At 33.3% G+C, this 20,565-nt stretch overlaps 1 protein-coding gene across 3 annotated transcripts; it reads left to right on the top strand.

The window, feature by feature from the left end:
• Positions 1-12,781: 12,781 nt before the first annotated feature.
• On the top strand, positions 12,782-19,585 carry LOC114308488 (putative sodium/metabolite cotransporter BASS5, chloroplastic). Of its 3 annotated transcripts, none has more exons than XM_028254079.2 (9): positions 12,782-13,214; positions 13,287-13,337; positions 13,423-13,529; positions 15,662-15,792; positions 16,830-17,023; positions 17,101-17,353; positions 17,442-17,695; positions 17,779-17,861; positions 19,241-19,585. In XM_028254079.2, exons 1-9 carry the CDS (start codon positions 13,046-13,048, stop codon positions 19,301-19,303), a joined length of 1,305 nt encoding a protein of 434 aa, XP_028109880.1. In that variant the 5' UTR covers positions 12,782-13,045; the 3' UTR covers positions 19,304-19,585. The 3 variants fall into 3 exon arrangements, with proteins under 3 accessions (XP_028109880.1, XP_028109881.1, XP_028109882.1); XM_028254080.2 differs by having other exon boundaries at positions 12,835-13,214; positions 13,302-13,337; XM_028254081.2 differs by lacking the exon at positions 13,287-13,337 and having other exon boundaries at positions 12,959-13,214.
• The last annotated feature ends 980 nt before the right edge of the window (positions 19,586-20,565 follow it).

Below are 20,565 nucleotides of genomic sequence, written 5' to 3'. Positions count from 1 at the left end.
TAAAAGTTGGTTCGAAGAATAACGGTTTTGGTGTCTTCGGAGAATTAATAATTGGTTTAAAGCATAAAATTAATATTTTCATTAATTATGTGTGAACCAAAACATACAAAATTTGAATAACCACAATGTTGGCCAAAAGTTGCTTCGAAAGCCCTTTTGCCATAATTTTGTAAGCTTCGAAGCACTCCATTTTGCATCAACAACAGCTTCGAAGAAAAATAGTGATAGTTGTGAACCTTTGAAGCTTTGCCGAGTATTTCCAAGGATGTAATTCGTCCTTTGTTGGCATTTTCGACCTTCGAATGATAATTTTAGTCCTCTATACCACCTTCGAAACTGATTATTTAGCATGTGTAACAGTTTGCTTTTGTCTTGAAAATATGTGGTTATCCTTCGAAACTTTTCTGCAATAATATCCCTTCAATGCGTATATATATAATTCGCAACATCTAGTCATAATTTCATGCGCATTCGAAACAGTTTATTGGTACTATTATATCATTCAAAGCACTTTGTTGATATTATTCGAAGCACTTTATTACTTAGATTAGTCATGTGCTTGGTTCGGCCTTTCAAAAATTCAAATAAACATCATCTTTAAGGGCCGCGAGGGGTAATGTTAGCACTATAAATTTGTAATTTTTATTATTATTTATTATTTATATAATTGCAAGACATGTGGCATCATCCTACTTATTTGGAGGTTATGAGAAGTTATGAAGGCATGGAGGGTTATGTGGCATTATGGAAATAAAGATAGAAGAGTGGGTAGTTTTAGGTGGTTATTGGGTAGTTATTGCTGGAAGTTTTTTCCTACAAATATTTGTCTATAAATAGCCATTCATGGCTACATTGTAAAGGATCTAGAATTCAAATCAAAGACAATTGATTTCAATATTTTTTGTCATTTTCCTTATCTTAGGAGTAGTTTAACATAGATTTATATTTTGAAACATTTATTTTTAGCATTTTCTTTTCAAAGCATTTTATGCACTTCCTTTTCGAAGCATAGGAGTAGAGGTAAGTAATTATTACTTTGATTGTTCACTCAATCGTCTTTCTCCGTCCCTCTTTTTTCTTTTACTTTTTTTTTTCTCTACACTTGACAATTTTGAAGTCCTCTTCGTTGAGGCAAAAGAACCGTCAATACAATCGTTTGATAATTGGCTTGAATTTAATCTGTAAGGATTTTTCAATCCTTGCTAGCACGCTCGTATTTATGATATTTTCATTCGTAGGAAAAATAAGCCAACACCTTCCGAACTATTAGTTCTATATTTGTGGGACTATGGTATCTCATGGGAAGGTGGGATAGAAACCATAAGATAACTCATCATATGGAATTAGCTAATAAAATTATATTTTTGCCCTCTGGTATTTAATTATATATTATATTTAATCAAATTTAATAAAATTTGAATGTCTCAATTTAAAAATAAAATAATTTTATTTAATTTTTATTTTTGTTTTATTTATTTAATTTTTTAAAATAATTTTTTTATAAATATTTTATTGATATTTTATTTTAAAATTTTGTTTATATTTTAATCAATTTCATTATTTAAATTTTAATGGATGTTTTATTTTATTTCATTATTTAATTATTATTATTATTTAAAATTAATTTATTTAAAATTTTAATTAAAAATAACATATATTTTTATTGATATTTAATTTTTTAAAAATAAATTTATTTAATTGTGCAAAAAAAATAAAATAAATTTTTATTTAATATAGCTAAAAATAATTAAAATATTAAAGCTATGTTTAATATTACTATTACTTAGTAAATAATTGAAAATGATAAAATAGTCATTTGAGCATTTATCTTTCTCCATAATATCCCAAACAAATATTGGATTCATTGAAAATAGTCCAATCCAGACATCTAATCTCATAACTTAACAAACATAAGATACAAATCTAATCCAACCAAATAGTCCGGAGACAATGTATCCTAGGACTAATAGTCCGATGGATTATAATCCCCCTTATTCAGTCCGTCCAAACAAACACATCCTAATAGTCTTAGCCCCGGTTTGGCAATAGATTTGGGGCTAAATAATAACATATGGACAAAAAAGATTAAAAAATTAAAAAGTTAAAAAATTAACAAAAAAATTTGTCACTCTAAAACCAAAAAGTTAAAAAAACCAAATAAGAAAACTAAGCAAACAAAAAAAAATCTCAAAAACTTAAAAAACCAACTAAAAAAATCATTATCAAATGAACCCTTCTTGCCCAAATCTCAAAAACTTAAAAAACCAACTAAAAAAATCATTATGAAATGAACCCTTCTTGCCATTTTCTTTTCACATATCCATATCCGTTTGAAAAGTGAGCTCACTTTTTAATTTTTGATTATTTTAATTTGAATTAAAAAGTCTTATTTGAGTAAAGTTTTTAGGTTTTTTTTTTTTTACTTTTATAAGAAAAATAGTAAAATAATTATAATTTAAAGGGAGACTTATTTGTAAGTCATTTTTCAGACACTTATGGTAGGCCAAGTCCTGTGTAATTTCTTTTAGAATCTCAAGTCCTATTTAGATAGGAATGTATTTCACAAGATCCTACATAAACGTAACGTAACGTGACACCTATATAAACGTAACGAAACGTAATACTTACATAAACGTAACGTAGCGTGACACCTATATAAACGTAACGTAACGTGACTCCTACATAAACGTAGCGTGACACCTATATAGCCTGTGTTTGGCAAGTGAGTTTGCAGGCTTTTTTGGCTATTTTAGCCACAAAAAATAAACAGTAGTGATTGGGGGCCCGAAAACGGGACCCCCGAATGCCCCGAAATTTTTTTTTTTTTTTTTTTTTTTTCAGCAGACGAAGAAGAGAAGGAGGGGAGGGGAGGGGGAGGGGGAGGGGGAGGAAGGACTGGAGGGGGCCTAAAAAATGGAGGAAGAAGACGGAGGAAGAAGAGGTGGCGATCGGCTACAGAGGCGGAGGCGCGGCGACGAGCAGAGGCGGCGATCGGCGACGGAGGCGGAGGCGCGGCGACGAGCAGAGGCGGCGATCGGCGACAGAGGCGCGGCTACGCGATCGGCGACCGGCGACCGGCGACCTGTCTTCCCTCTCTCTCTCTTTCTCTCTTCTCTTTCTCTCCCTCTCCCTCTTTGTCTCTGCGAAGAAGAAGAAGAAGAAGAAAATGGCGGAAGAGAAGAAAAGAAAAAAAAAAAAAAAAATCAAAACCCAAAACGACGTCATTTTGGGTTTTGAGCCAAATTCGAGCCACCATTTTCGGGCCCTCAAACATTACTCAAAAATAAAATAGGCTATTTTAGCCATAACAAACAAAACATCACATCCAACCCATAATCATTACATTCTTCTCTCACAAAAAAACTCAAAAAAGCCAAAAAGCCAAAAAGTTCTTCCCAAATCAAGCTTTTAAGCCCAGGCTAAAATAGCCAAAAAAGCCAAAAAGCCAACCCACTTGCCAAACGAAAGCATAAACGTAATGTAACGTGTCACGTTATGTTTTGCAAATTTAATGAGTTTTTATTTTTTTAAATTGAATGTGAAAATATTGCTGGTTTATGTTGGTGTCATGTTACGTTTCATATAAATACGATCTATGGCAACATTCATAGATCATAGGTGTCACGTTACGTTTATGTAGGTGTCACGTTACGTTCCGTTTATGTAGATACGATCTATGGTAACATGCAATTTCCTATAGGAAATTACATGTTACTATAGATTATAGGTGTCATGTTACGTTTATGTAGGTGACATGTTACGTTACGTTTATGTAGATATGATCTATGATAACATGTAATTTCCTATATAGATCATAAGTGTCATGTTATGCTTATGTAGGTGTCACGTTACATATAGGTGTCACGTTACGTTACGTTTATATAGATATGATTTATGATAACATTCAATTTCCTATATATGATTTTACTATTATTTATGATATTAACAACTAATATTGAGGGCAAATGTGTCAACAAACTTCCCAGGACTTATGGGAACATAAGTTTTTTAGTAAGACTATATGTAGCATAAGTCTCCCTAATAAGACTTATAAATAATTTTTCCTAATTTAAATGTGACATTTTATTTTATTAATTTTTAACTAATTTTAATTTTTTATAACTATTTTAACTTTTTAACCCCAAAAATCTTTATGCCAAATGAGGGCATAATATAGGATAAAATACAAAGATATTTTTTTGAGATTTGTTAAAATTTTGAATTCCTTCTCATATTTTCAATATTGCAAATATTTTAGTATTTTATTATTAAAATTGTTTTGTAATTGATCTAACTAATATCAAAATAAAATTATTATATTATCATTTTCATCCACTCATCACCAAATCTCTCTCTACACCACTATAAATTTAAATATTTTTGAAAAAAAACAAGGTAAAATGAAAATATTATAATTATCAAATTGACTTAATTTTTTAATGAATGATATTCACAGAGTATCTTACAAAATGAATAATTCAAATCATCAAAATAGGATCTGTGATGAGACCTACAAACCCTTCAAATTTTTTTTAAAATTTAGATTTGAACTTAAAGAAACTCAACACATTAATCTTGATTAGTGAAATAGAAATACCTTGTAAAAGCTTTCAAACTAGGTTAATATTTTCAAAAGAAAAAAAGTTTCAAACCAATTAGAAATTTCTAAATAAGTGATGATGTTAATCTTCTCTATATATTATCAAAGAAAATCAATTGACGCCGAATACATTGCGATACCTGTGGGGGGCTGGCAGAATTTCATAAATTAAGAGTATGCAAAAATAGAGATGATGGGCCCAGAAGCATAAAGACCCTGCAGAGGCCCAAAGAGAGGCCCAACAAGCCCATCGATGGATCGGAGTATGAAAAGATACGTATCAAAGCCAAACCATTCGATATTTAACGGACAAATGAATGGTTAGATTTCAGTCTAAGCGAGCGCTCTCAACACTATTGGATGTGAAGCGGCAAGCCAGGGAGACACAAAATAAAAATAAATATTCTCTCTTATATTCAATTTTCTTTTCGAACAGGTACTAAGTTGATCGTCGGACACTCTCAACCCTCGCCAAATTAGGAAGGCCCCTACCGGTCTTGATTGTTTTATATGTCAAGATGAGACCTAGGTGTTGCATCTTGCCCTCATCTAGAAGTAGATAATCCGTCCTCCACAATATCATTATTTATATGATTACTATTATTGGATTAATTTTACTTTTATTTCTTAAACTGTTAGAATTTCTCTCCACACCTACCATCTCCACTAGCACCCACTTCACCTACCACCTCCACTACACTACACCTACTACCACTTTCTTTTCTATTTATAGAAGTTGTAATTTGTAATCCAAAACATAACATCAAGACAGATCAATCAATAATACATAAATTCTTACATGGTATCAGAGCTATAAGATTTAAGCCTGTATTTATTTGTCACCGGCGGGCAGCCGGCCGGCAACTTTGCCATTGCTGCCCGCTGGAATTTTTTACACATACCTTCACTCCTCCCCTTTCTGCTATACGGTACCCATCATGGTCAAGTGTATTAGCCTGACGACCTTGCAAGATTGGTTGTACAGGTACTCCTTCGGCAACGCCGGTCTCCAATCCAGCACCACAAATCCATTTCTGAACTCTTCTCTGCCTCACACATATTTGTTCATCAATGGCGACATCGACCCACGGCTTCTCCATCCTCGTCACAGGCGCCGCCGGCTTCGTCGGCACCCACATCCTCCACCTCGCCGCTCACGCCGGCGTTCGCTATGCCATGAAACAAACCCCTTCTCTCCTCTCTTCAGTCGCTATCTCTCTCTCTTCCTCAACAGTGGCAATGGATGTTGCTGTTACCACTTCTTCGTCCATGTGGAGGGACCCATCAAACACTCAAACAAAACCAGCCTACTATCAAGTCGGCCAATGAAAAATGCACCAACATGAATGATGTCTTTTCTTTAACACACTCCACTTTCTTTTCTTTTCTTTTTTTATATTTATTTTAATCCTTCTTTTGAAAAGAATCCACCCACTATTTTGCCAACTTTCTTTCTTTTCTATATATATATATATATTATATCTGTTTTTCTTGATTGATATTATCCAACACACCCACGTGACCCACTCTTTCCCTTTATTTTTCCTCTTTTTTTATTTGCATCTTCCCTTTTCTTTTTTCTTTTTTTTTATTTTATTATTTTATTTTTTTTTTATTACTTTAACCGTGGCCAACACACCCACGTGACCCACTCTTTCCCTTTATTTTTCCTCTGTTTTTTATTTTTTTTTCATTATTATGTCTTTAACACCAAAAAAAAAAAAAAAAAAAAAACCCACGACGCAGATGAACTGCCCACCAAACTCAATCTCATTTTATTCATGTCGGGGCTCACCCCGATCACCATACAAAAAAAAAAAAAAAAAAAAAAAAAAAAAAAACACCCACATCCACATTGGAATTTTTCTTCTCTACTCTGCTGCAGGTCTCTTCTTCTTGCCTCCGTCTTGGACGGCCCTTGACGATGTTGCCTCCGGATTTCCTCCGCCACCGAGCACATTTACTCCCTGCTCCTCCACTGCCGCATATGGTGGCCCTCCAAATCGGAACATCACGGTGGCCTTCCGCTTCAGCTCCTTGTTTTCTGCCCTTAGCACGCTTATCTCTGCTCGCGCATCCTTATACATGCGTTGGAGCAGAGCCAGCTGGGAGTTTAAATGCTGCACCTCATTTGTCCTACTCTGCAGCCGGTTCGACAAATTTGTGACCGCCGTCATGGTTTCCACGCATGACTTCAGAGTATACTGATTAGCCTCAATATCAGTTTGCATCGCCATTTTTTGCTCCACCGACCGCATCGGAAAGTTCAATGGAGCAAAACCAGAGGTGTTTGGTTGCGGTTCACTGGCCACCGCACCAGTTATTTCTCTTGTGGGCTCGTTCAGTTCTGGAAAGAGCGTGAGCAGGTTCTGGGTAGCTGGACGGGAAGAAGAGGCCATGTTTCTGAGTTGCTAAGTGTTTCAGAGAAGGGTTGGTTTCCGGGTATTTCAAGATTTGCAGAGACAAGCTCTCCGAGCGTTCAGAGGTTTCAGGCTAGTATGCACAGCCTTCGCCTCAACCTTGTTTTAAATAGCCAGGGCCAGCCAAGCGCATCGCGCGCCTTTTGCCGCCCGACAAATTGGCACGCCTTTTCATGGCACATCTTTTGATAAAGTGGGCACGCCTTTTGATGGCACGCCTTTTGAAAAATTGGGCACACCTTTTGAGGGTGCAACTTTTCCAACGGTCCGACATGACCCTATAAACTGTCCCGACATTTGATTCCGGTTAGCATCTTCAACGGTCCGACATGACCCTATAAACTGTCCCGACATTTGATTCCGGTTAGCATCTTCAACGGTCCGACATGACCCTATAAACTGTCCCGACATTGATTCCGGTTAGCATACAGTGTCCTCTACCACGTTATGACACAACCATACAGTGTCCTCTACACCGTTATGGCACACCCATCCAGTGTCCTCTATCACGTTATGGCACCACCTTTCAGAGTCTTCACCAACGGTCTGACACGACCATACAGTGTCCCCTATCTTTTTTATTTTTATTTTTATGTATTTTCTTTTTTTTTATTTTTATGTATTTTCTTGTTTTGTAAACTCTCTCCAAACTCAAGTTGGTTAGTTCCTATCCTCCTTGAGTTTGCGGGGGGCTGTTAGAATTTCTCTCCACACCTACCATCTCCACTAGCACCCACTTCACCTACCACCTCCACTACACTACACCTACTACCACTTTCTTTTCTATTTATAGAAGTTGTAATTTGTAATCCAAAACATAACATCAAGACAGATCAATCAATAATACATAAATTCTTACACTTCACCTACCACCTCCACTACACTACACCTACTACCACTTTCTTTTCTATTTATAGAAGTTGTAATTTGTAATCCAAAACATAACATCAAGACAGATCAATCAATAATACATAAATTCTTACATAAACTATTGTTATTTTTGCTAATTTATACTTATAAGCTATTAATTTTATCTATTTAATTTGAAAAATTTTAAATCGCATTTAATGGGACTGTTTGGTATAGATCTAAGAGGTGATTATAACTTATTTTAATTTTGGAGTCTATGCAAAACTATTTGGTGCAGTTTCTAATTATATGTTATTAGATAGAAAATAGCTTAAATATGCTGATTATTTAGAAGTTAGAAAAAATTTGATTTTAACTTCTACTTTATAATTATCAGATTTTAACTTAAAAAAAACTCTACCAAACAGGGCCAATTTAAACAATTTCTTAAATTAGTAACCATTAAAACTTAATTTGATGAACAAAAAATAAATAAATAAATAAATCGATTTTCTACAAATAAAAATCTATTTCAAAATCCATTTTCTAACCGTTAAAGCTTAATCATTAAAGTTGTTTGAGGTTTGCTTAGTATACTTTTTAATTTTTTACAAAAAAATATATAGAAAAATAGAAAAGTGTTGTAACTCAAAATAAGCACTTATTTAGTGCATTGCCAAACAATCAGCTTAAACAATTTGCACTCTACAACTAAAATTCCATTTTCCTTCTCTACACCTCTTTTCAAAATAATGAATAAAAAAAGTGAGTGCTCTTCTTTATATGATTTAAGTTATTCAAATCATAAAATTACTGTTTTTTTGTCTATTATATTCAATTTTCATATTACAGATTTGGACGAATTGTGTCCAGTTGATATGAATTGGAATAAGAGACTTTATAAATTAAATAGATCAAATTAATAATTGAGAAATTAAATAGAAAAAAGTAACAATAATTTAGAAAATAAAAGTAAAATTAACCAACTACTACAATGGTTTATAATAGTTGGAGATTACGTAAACAGAAGCATGCGCAAAGTAATTTATTAGCCTGCGCATCACATCTTGACTTTTAAAATTCTTAATTTTTTTTTTTTTTTTGGGTAGGTTTTAAGTTAAATTGATCTAATATTTTAGGTTTAAGTTGATTTGGGGCAAACAAATTTTTTTTCTTATTCTTAGAAGGACGTAAGAATTAGATTAAATTATGCTTCATCCACAAATATGTCTTCTTTATTTATTAATATTTAAAATTACTTAAATATTGATGTTGCTATTGGTTTTTGATAAAATTAATATTTTTGTAAGTCTCTTATCGAGATCTACCAATTAAGATCAATGTTAATTATGAAATTTAATATATATATATATATATATATTCAGACAAATTTTATTGTCTAAGTAATGCTAACACTATAAATTTTTACTCCATTAATTAGGATAGTAATATATGAATTTATCATTAAATTGAAATTTCACCATCACCATTACTAGCCACTGTGTTTGTCACGACAATTATCATTATTAGCAAAAATATTAAACGATAAATTTATCAAAATAAAATTTCATTGTATTTACTTAACCTAGATAGCAAAATTTTACCATCCAAATTAAAATAAATCATTTTTTTTTCTTTACAGTCTCCAATATAATGTTGAATAACTAGTGTCACTTGTTAGAAATTTGTACATATCATGCATTTTAAATATAGAGTTGTGCTCATACAAGTAAGTGAGATAGATTCCTTTTCAAATGATTTTAGTAGTATTATTAATAAACATAATCTTTTACATATATGATATATATGTTGCTGAAGACAACAGTGAAAATAATTGATTTGCACATTCTGGTTTTGTCATAAACTACTAAGTCGGCTCCTCATATTGATTCCCCTGACAAAGACAATACGAAGATCAAAAAGCAAAAACTCCTCTTCCTCAATCAACAATTTACAACGTGTTTTAAGAGATTTGGAAAGAAATTTAAAAAAAAAATAAGAAAAAAAATGTGAAATGTGAATAAAATATATTTACATTTTCACACATTTTTTCCTTATTTTTCCAAATCCCTTCTTAAATCTCTCAACCAAACACAGTATTAGTGAAATCATAATTGTAGAAAAGGATACTTCTATCTCAAAGATTTAACAATATCATCACTCATGACTTCCTCTACGAGCACGATCAAGTTCATCTCGCTAGAAAATAAGCAGAATGAAAAGCCAAGTCCTTTGTTTGTGGTTCCTCCTATCATCTTCTTTCTCTTGAGCAACTTCAATACTGTGTAGTACCCTAAGAATTATTCAGTGAATGACCTTGAACATTAAAATATTTTGATTTGAACTTTTCACAGGATGCAATTTTATATGAGGAACTTGTGGGGAATTTATTTTATTTTATTTTATTTTTACTTTTTTAAATGTATTTAAATTAAATATATGATTACACAATTTAATAATTGGTATTGACTTAGCTATAAAAGGTCACACTAGTAATTTTGTGCGTTTTCCTCGATCATAGAGAATGCAACACAAAACATAATATTTATGGAGAAAATTCTTTTTGAATTATGCGATGGTGATAATCTTGAATTTATGAGCTATAATAGTTACTGTTTTAATTTGAAATAAAAAATCACATATTTTGTATAAAAAATTAAATTTCATACATGATTAATTTTTCATTAAGAGTTTGAGAATTTTCAAATACTATGGCTTAGTTTTATATGCTAGCAACTAAAATAATCAAGATGAATATTGACCGCACATATTAAAGCCCATTTTAATATATATTTAATATTTTGATAAAATACAATTAAATGTGCTCTGGCCTATAGGAGTTAGGCTTCATATGGTTTCTTTTTTACTTTCTCGTTTTTTTTTTTTTTTTTTTTTTTTTTTTTTTTTTTTTATAAATTTTTGGGATCTATCTTAATTAGAAGATTCTATTTTTTATTTTTAAATTGATTCAATTTAAACTTTTTATAATAAAGAAGAAAATAAGCCAAATTTTATATATATACAAAAATTAATGGCTCTGTTTGGTTTTAGTTTTCATAATTCACTTTTTAGAAAAATTTATTTTTTCGTTTTCCATATTTTTTTTGTTTTCACTAAATTTTAAAAATATTTTAAGTAATTTTTTTAATTTTTAGATGCACCTAACATAAATACATTTAAAAAGTATAATATTATGAAAAAAAATCTTTAAAAAATTCACTAAATACCAAAAATACAAAAAAAAAATGAAAATTCAGTATATTTTTTGTATTTTGTATATTTATTAATTTTTAAAAATATTTTTTCATAAATATTTTACTATTTTGATACATCTAAGTAAGGTGCATCTAAAAAAGTAAAAAAAATAATTACTTAAAATTTTAAAAATATTCACTAAAAATTAAAAAAAAAATACAAAAAATAAAAAATTCAATTTTCAGAAAAGTAAAACTAAACACACTGAACAACTTTTGTCCTTAAATTTTTAATTTTTTTTTAGGACTATGAAAAGTCAAAAATTTGATATAATTAAAAATAGAATAAATTATTATTCAGTGTATTTTTTAAAAAATAATTATAGATAAATGATAGACTATAAATATTAATTATTAAAATTACAAACTTTGTCATATATATGTAATTATTTTGTAAAACAACCACTAAGGGATTATTTGAGATGATCTACTTCAGATCATCTTTTTATTTTATTTAGGTCATGTGGAAAGTTGAGAATTCTCCATACGAAATGGGAGATGAGGTAGTCCTTCCTTTACTTTGCAAAGAGAAACCAATTAGTCACTACTTGCTCCCGACCAGATCTGGTTAGGAGGACCCTCTGACGATCAAGTTAGACATATGATCAGCCATAAAATATTTACTTTATAGTATAGGTTCTATAGTTTCTTTTATACTTACCATTTGCTTTTCTTTACTTCCCCTTTTATAGTGTTGTGGTTTTGGCCTTAACTGTTGGATTGTCATCTTTGTCTAAGGGTTTTGATTATCGCTAGACTTTGGCCGAGTAAGTGGTTAGGTTACTTTGATTCTTTTCCATTGGATTACCTTGCTGTGTACGACTTAAATTATGTCAAGCCTCTTAGGGACAACTTGCTAATTGTCTCATTCGTCCGATTAGGTTCATCGGACAACCATTTCCTTTATACGGGCTAGTCCTATGCACCTATCTTTGGTGATTATGATCTTCATTGTTCGCTGTGAATTAATCTAGCGGCCCTCTTACATTTTGCAAATCTTCTTTTAGATGGCGATTTTGTTCAGGCTTTAGTCAGATAACATTGTTCTTTCTTTTGTTAGACTTATCAATGGTTTGGGCCTTCCTTGATTTGGGTCTTGGGCTTAACATGTCTTGTCCTTGGGCCAGTATTTTCACCCCTCTGCAGGTCATATCATCTTTTATTTAGGTCGCATTATCTTTCTACCACATTGTACATATTTTCATAAAAAGTATTATTTAGAGCATCCCAAACAATTCCTAAATAGTGAATGGAGAAATCTGCTAACCTAGACTTACCTACCAAGAATTTTTTTAAATGGATGATTGTGTGTGTGGAGTTCATACAGGGTCTATGTTAGAGATTACTTTCTAAATTTGTTGATGAGGATGAATTTGTAAGAGTGTAAAAATAGCCTGTGGTTCGTGGATGGCCTGCAGCCAGTGATGGGCTCGGTCCAATTAAGCTCAGGTCGGAGCCCAGCCCAGTCCAATCCGAGACTCTAGGCCTGCATTTAGGCCATCATTTTGAAACCCGGCCTGGCTCGTGGCCCGCTCAAGTCTCACTCAAAGCTTAGCCGGGCAAAGATCCAGTGTCATTTTTTGTAAAAAAAAAATAAAATTTTGGTATAAAAAAAAAAAAAAAAAATTTAACCTTGAGCTCAGGGCAGACCCATTAGCCCGTCTAAGGCTCGAATCCTCCCTATATCTAAGCCTAATTTTTTGGCCCAACCGGGCTCAAATTTTTGTGAAGCGAACAAGGCTTGACAAGTGCCGGCCCAAGTCCGGACCCGGATGAACCGAGCCGGACCGGGCCAAATTCACGCCCGTTGTTATGATGGAAAAGTGCGGTGAGGGTTTGGTACCAGCATTAACCAAACGTACCACTGACCTCTCTCATCTGAACCCCCTCTCCTCGATCAATTCCGTTTTTCTGTTACTCAAATGAGTCAAACCACTCTCAGCTCCCAACTTCTTCACCACCAACAACAATGGTTGCAGATCCCTCCTCAACCTTCCCTCTCCTCACTTTCCCTTCTCAAAAACCTCTCCTACAGCTACATCCCTCCCAATTCTCTTCTTCTTTTCCCGCGAAAATATCACTCATCCTCAGGTCTCTCTCCCACTCTCTCTATATGCAGACGCAGTTGTGTTTTGTAAATGATTTTTGTTTTAATCTATGCAGAGGGACGTTGTTTAGGGTTTCGGATCCCAATCGATGACTCGGTTTCTCGGCGTGAGTTGTTTACCTTGCTCTGTAATTTGATTTTGGTTGTTAATGGATGTTCTTTGTTTTTTCATTTTGTTTGGCTTAATTATAGTTCGGAACTCAAGATTACTACTAGTCAGTAGATGTGTATCGGAAAAGTTCTCGGATTCATTCGAGTCTGATCAGTTTTCGAATCCTGTTCTTCCCTATCCAACTCAGGTTAATATTTTTAACTATACTCCCTTTCTATTCCTTTTTTTGTCTTTAGGTATATTTTGTTTGTTTGGAATGATTTAAATAAATGTATTTTTTATTGTTTTACGAAAAAATGTGAATAAAAGTAAAAAGGTGATATGATAAAAAATAATAAAAAGATGAATTATTTTGTAGTAATCAAATTTGACCTAATATAATTTTATTTTATACTCGAATTATATTCTTTTTCCAGTGGTAATATTTTATCTTGCTTTTTTGGTCGCATGTGGAGTGTCCTGGAAAAGCGAACTGTTCAGCAAATCAGAAAAGATATCTTCTGGGGAAAATAACAATGAAGTAGGAATAGAAAATAATAATTATTAAAAGTATAAATTTTAAAAATGATTGATTCACTAAATTTGGAGTCCCCTGAATTACCCAAATTACGTAAGCCGGCCGACCGACCACCTAGATGACTGGTGTCACCTTTGTCAATCACAGTTATCACCTTTGTCAATCACAACTATTAGGGTTGTCAACCGGCATCCGCCTGGATGACCAACTGAACGACCTCTCGGATGACCCGGTGTTTCAACTGGCACGCACAAATTCAAGCAATTCGGGTGAGCTCAAATTCAGTAGATGTAGCATTACTGTTATAAATTTTTTCATTAATGTAATTAATTTTGCCTGACATCACTGTGTAGTAATTGTCCCTATCTTCTACGTATATAAAAAATATAGATATTAAAAATCAGTGTAATTCTATCTGCACACCATGCAAACTCTCAGTACACATCACAAATACTGTTTGAATATTAATTTTTGAATTTAGATATAAATTTATGAACATAGAATAGTTGTTCGGATATAAATAATTGAAAGGAATGTTTATTTGAACAATTTTTTTTTGTTCATAACTTTAATCCAAATATTTGACATTTGTTCGGAAGTTTATCCGCACACCATTTGTGGTGTGGTCAAGAGTTTGTATGGTGTGTAAATTGAATTTCCGTAAAAGTTACAAGAAAAGTTATACATAAATAAGAAAGAAATCTTAGTATTAAAATTACAATAAAATTTGTTGTATAGTGTTTAGTAATAATATTTAATAAAATCGTAATTGATGATAAGAGGAGGCCTTTGAAGTGGGAGTTTCTACTCCAAATTTATATATATATATATATATATATATATGTATATATAGAAAGAAAGAAAGAAGATAAAAAGAATAAGATTTATAGTTTGCCTGGTTCTCATTAACCGTTACCGGTTGGTTGAATCGCAGTTTTTTTACTGGTTTTGTTGAAATACACCGGTTTTAGGTAGAGAACGGTTTTGAGGGTGAGTCCAGATTTTAAGACATTTGTCTGGGATGGTCATGGATGGCCAGTTGTCTTCAGTGAACTAGAGCTTGGTTATTTATTTTCTGCTGTATCTCATATATACTGAATCCCAATCTCACATTTGCTTTGTGTCAGAAAACTGGTGCCATAGCTCCCTTGCCCATTCACTTAGTGTCCACATTGTTACGATATCCTTATTCCAGATTTTTAGATGTTTCTGCCCCTAGTCAAATTTGGGCCAAAGCTATATGTCATGGCAAATTCATCCAAGTTTCGACTGACCTCTTGTTCTGGTGGGTAGAGCTTCCAGTATATGGACAGTTGGTTGAGGTTGTTTCAGAGTATAAAACCTTGGAGATCCCTTTTAAATCCTAAATTAGCGTCTTTCACATGTTGCATAACAAACAAAAGACCAAAAACCAGGAGGATAAGTATGCATAGACTATAGCATGCTCTATGAGAAAATATGTTTTATTATAAATAATAAGAAGCTTTGCGTGAACAAGTAGGATCTCCCTGTCCACCCCCTTTTTTCTTTTTCACCCAAATCTTCAGTGCATGCGTGCTTATAAAGCATTGAAAATAAAAATACAAGTACATGCATCTCTTTTTGGATGTGCAGAGTTTCAGTAGCTTGTTTGTATTGATCAGTAGGGGCATTTCTGTGTGTTGCAATACATCTGTATTGAAATTTTACTATTGATATTCATTCTGGCCAATTGCAGTTTTTGTTTTTTGTTCATCGACATTAGGTATTTGAAGGTATAATGGCGTCCAGGTTGATAATATTTGATATTCATCTTATCTCAGATTCATAAGCAAAAGGAGGCTTCTTTTGTGAAGATTTTGAAAGGAGCAAATTCAATTCTACCTCAAGTAGTTATTGCTAGTACAGTTTTGGCCCTTCTCTATCCACCTTCGTTCACATGGTTTACTAGCAGGTTTTTTGGACATTCTTTGTATAGTTAAGTTAGCTATGAGCAGTCCTATTTTTTATATTTTTATTATTGCATCTGAGAGCAACTAATTAGGAAAAACGATATATTTGGTTGAATTAATCATGCATCATTGTTTGAAATTTCACTGAAGTGATTTCTTGCTGAGGAAAGTTTTATATGCAAAGCTTGGAGGTCATTGCTAGGGTGATGCCTTTTAAAAAGCCACCTGCTTCTCATTGGGATTTGCAAAAGGTTCTTTTGTAATGCAAAAGGTTCTTTTGTAAGGTAAAAGAAAATTGTGGTAGAGGCAAGATGACCTGGGAATATAGGCTATTTCAGCTCTCTCTGCTTTTGTTCCCTCAAAAAACATGGTTTATTTCACTTCATTATTAATGAGTGTTAATTATACAAGGAAACAACAATTTAAACTAGGAAAGTAGATCAAAGATATAATTTAAAAGCCTTTTCTTACAAAGCAAATATATATATATATATATATATATATTTTGGTTTTGTTACCTCATGCTAGTGAAATTAATTGACCGATGAAATTTGTTTAATTGGAGGGTTCATACTCTTGAATGGGTAGCTAGTTATAAGAAATTGTCACTGCAAGTATGCACTGATTTTTGTATCCGAACAGATGGATGCTAACAGCTGCTATGTTCTAGTATTGTCGTGGTTGAAAAGCAACATACACAGTAATGCCAAATAACAAGTCTCCATAATGCATCTGAAACTGAAATAAATATATAACTTATAAGTATATAAAATAAATAAAAATAATACAATAAGACTTTGCATCTTCTACAAGGATCAATCAAAGGTTTTGTGGAAATGGAGCAATTAGTTTTGACTACTATATGAATATCCCAGGTGCAACTAATGATGTACAGTAAATTGAATTTGGCTTGCTCTTGGTATGCGATGCCAAATTGTTAGTTGAACTGGTTCAAGGGAGATTAAATTACAGCTTGTAAGGGTTCTTCAAATTTTATACCAATCACATGAACTAAATACTTTCTTTCAACCATTTTCAGATACTATGCTCCAGCGCTAGGGTTTTTGATGTTTGCAGTTGGGGTTAATTCAAGTGAAAAAGACTTTCTTGAAGCATTCAAGAGGCCAGCAGCAATATTGGCTGGTTATATTGGCCAGTTTGTGGTGAAGCCTCTCCTTGGATATGTTTTTGGCACAGTTTCAATTACAATATTTGGTCTTCCAACTTCTTTAGGTAAACAGTCAGTCTGTCTTATCTCACCAAAAAAATAAATAAATAAATAAAGTGTATGCTAACCTTGGCAATACCAGGTGCTGGGATCATGTTGACTTCTTGCGTTAGTGGGGCTCAGCTCTCAAATTATGCTACCTTCCTGACTGACCCATCAATGGCCCCTCTAAGCATTGTGATGACATCATTGTCCACTGCTAGTGCAGTTCTTGTCACCCCAATCTTGTCACTCTTGCTTATTGGAAAAAGATTACCTGTTGATGTAAAAGGAATGGTGTCCAGTATTCTGCAGATTGTAGTTGCACCCATTGCTTCTGGATTGCTTCTTAATAGGTGATAAACTGGTTTAAGTAAATCATTTAACATGATATCCCCATTAGTCCCTCCATGTCTTATACTTTCTTTTTTTTTGTGCCTACAGGTTCTTTCCTCGGATTTGTAATGCTATTCGGCCATTTTTGCCTCCACTGTCAGTATTTGTGACTGCTCTCTGCGTTGGAGCACCACTCGCTATTAACATAGATTCTGTTTTGTCCCCTTTTGGAGCATCTGTTCTGTTCCTCGTCATTGCATTTCATTTGTCAGCTTTTATTGCCGGTTATTCCCTTACAGACCTTGTCTTCCATGATGCACCTGATGCGAAAGCACTGCAAAGAACACTATCCTATGAGACAGGTTTAATGGTTGTGCAGTGTCCTCACTATAGTATAGGAAGAATATATTGTTGTAACTAATTGATTACTGTATCCGTCCTGCAGGAATGCAGAGCAGTCTTCTTGCCCTTGCACTTGCAAATAGGTTTTTTCAAGATCCACTTGTGGGTGTCCCTCCTGCAATCTCTGTAAGTCAATGGCTCATGAATCAGTTATGTTACCATTGTTGCTCCAGAAAGAAAACTCTTTGAGCAAAATTGCAACTTTTTTTGTTCGAGAAAAACAGTTGTTTTGGCTGCTATAAGTTATTCCATGTTAAGTGTTTCTACAAACTCTTTGTTGCAGTTGACTTAGTGGTGATGCATTCTCCTCAGTATTCTCCTTTTTATCATTCTTCTTTTTATTTGCTTTTTATTTTTTCTTGGTTTATCACATTTTCCCCTTGACTCTCCTTAAAGGAGGTAATTAAATGGCATAATCTGCCAAGGTGTTATAGTGATTGGGTTGATCTCTATGGCTGGTTAATCTCAATATTCTTTGAATTTTTGTTGAACATACTGCTGGTTAATCTCAATCTTCTTCGAATTTTTGCTGAACATACTATAGATGAACTGATTATCAACATATAGTGTTAGCATTTTATATTTAAAAATTCTCTAATATCATACGCATCTACTTAATAGATATATAATAACAACCATGGGAATTCCCCAAAAGAGATAGTCAAGGGATGTCCTCTGGGCTCATTGCTTCCCAAAGGGGCTAGTCAAGGGATGTCCTTTGGGTTCATTGCCCCTTGTAGATTTCTGATGTGTGACTCAGCACATGGAAATCTAGGTCGGGGTCAGTACATACATATATTGAATTATATAAATAAATGATACTAGGGCTTTAAAAAAATATCGATTTTTCATTGAGGTGATGTCGTGAAGATATAAATGTCCTCACATTATCTTTGTAAAGTTGACTGAGTAATGATATTATGGATAATGCTGCAAGAGAAGGATAGCTAAAAGAAACTTGAGTTGATATAAACCCACAGGTAGAGTTGAAGAATGAGAAACATTTGTATAGCCCCTATGCTTGGGCTGTGGCTCAATTGAGTGAGTGAGGCGTTTAGCAGGTTTGTGTGTAGTGTTATAAGATCAGTCCTTTTGTTTATTCCTTTATGTTGTGTTTGGTTGGGGGATTTGGAAAGGGAAAGGGAAAAGGTGTGTGAAACTATGTGAAATATAGGCATGATTTATTCACATTTCACCTACCTTTTCCATTTCTCTTTCCAAATCCCTCCCCAAATCCTCCAACCAAACACAGCATTAAGCATGCCTAGACTTAGAATGTTCAATATACATGAAGAATAAGAAACTACGGATTTAGTTACATACACTATTCTTTTTCAAAAGTTGGATCAGTGCACACTCTATCACTGTATCACATGAGCAAGATGGTGCAATATTGTAGCTTTACTGTTGTTTCTGTCTTTAATTTTCAAACCGGCTTTCCAAAATTCTGGTGCAAATGACTTCGCTAACTTTTTGAAGTTCACCACTGTTTCTGATGTATGCAGGTTGTAATCATGTCATTAATGGGCTTCTCTCTTGTCATGCTGTGGGCTAAGAAAAAGAACTAACAGTGGTGCTTTTTGCCATTAATTCCTAAGAAATATGTTGTATGTCATCCTCCATCCAAGGATGCATAGGTCTTGCAACAAACTTTCACGGTGCACTCTAAGATTGAAGCCATTAAGGAGATGTTATGAGGTGTCATTGTTAGATATCTGTCCTAATGTGTTTGATGGGCAGGTATTACAGGGCTATTTTATTGACCTGGAAAGGAAGTATTTGAGAACAAGTATCAAAAACAAAATATTGCATTATTGGCTTTTAGATGTGAAAATGCGTTGTTATTCTCATGCTGTTTTGTTGCTGTTGCTGATGAAATGTGGGGTTGAATTGTTTACTTCTTTGTCTTTCTTCTACTTGAAAAGGGATCAATTGTTCGAGAGCAATGGCAACAACATACATATCGATGTATAGCGATATGATGTAAATATTGAAACACCATTATATTTCTTGATGCAGCTGTTCACCTACAAACACAAGATGAACAAGTCTATTGAATACATGAATTTCCCCAATCAGGCTAAAAAAGAAAAAATCATATGAAAATAATGAGTGTTTTTAATTTTTGGGTAAATTACACTGATTTGCTTTTTTCATTTATAACTTGTTAGTCATATAGATTGAAAATTGATACTGTTAATTCTTTATACTAAAATATATGTTTTACCTTATTTATCTTTGAAAAAATTATTCAATACTCTTGTAGCAGTGTTTTAAAAATGTTTCCTCATTCATGGCAGAGAATGACTTATTCGAGACTATTAACTAGCACAAATACTTGTGGTAATTCATTGTTAAAAGAAAGTGATTTTCCCACGTTGTATTTGTGATGATTTAAAAAAATTGAATGAGCAAGCATGTTTTTTGAGCCATAATTAGAGGCAATGGCCTCTCCCTCTCTCTCATGGGTGGTGAGTTTGTCAACCAAGTGGATTGACATTAGCCTCTCTAGTTGCAACAATGTACAATTTGTTTAGAAATTTTGGATAAATCATCATAAGATTACCATATCTTTAGACTTCTGGGTCACATTTGTTGCCAAACACACATCCTGTTTGAACCTTCAATTTTTTAGTAATTTAATGTGATTTTTACACATGTATGTCAACAATAGCACCTCCCTCTAGGCCCTTTATGCTAACTATGATTTTCTTTTTTGACTGCTAAGGTTTTGATGTATCAAATCAAAATGGTTGAATATGAAATTGCCCTAGAGTTGTCCAGAAAGATGTGAATTTGTAGTGTGCTGCTTTTTGAGTTGTAATCATGG

Source organism: Camellia sinensis, chromosome 13, assembly GCF_055761805.1.
Source record: "Camellia sinensis isolate YWXY chromosome 13, ASM5576180v1, whole genome shotgun sequence".
Lineage (NCBI taxonomy): Eukaryota > Viridiplantae > Streptophyta > Magnoliopsida > Ericales > Theaceae > Camellia > Camellia sinensis.
The sequence above is the reverse complement of the archived record's forward strand: the minus strand, read 5'-3'. Positions and strand labels throughout refer to the sequence as shown.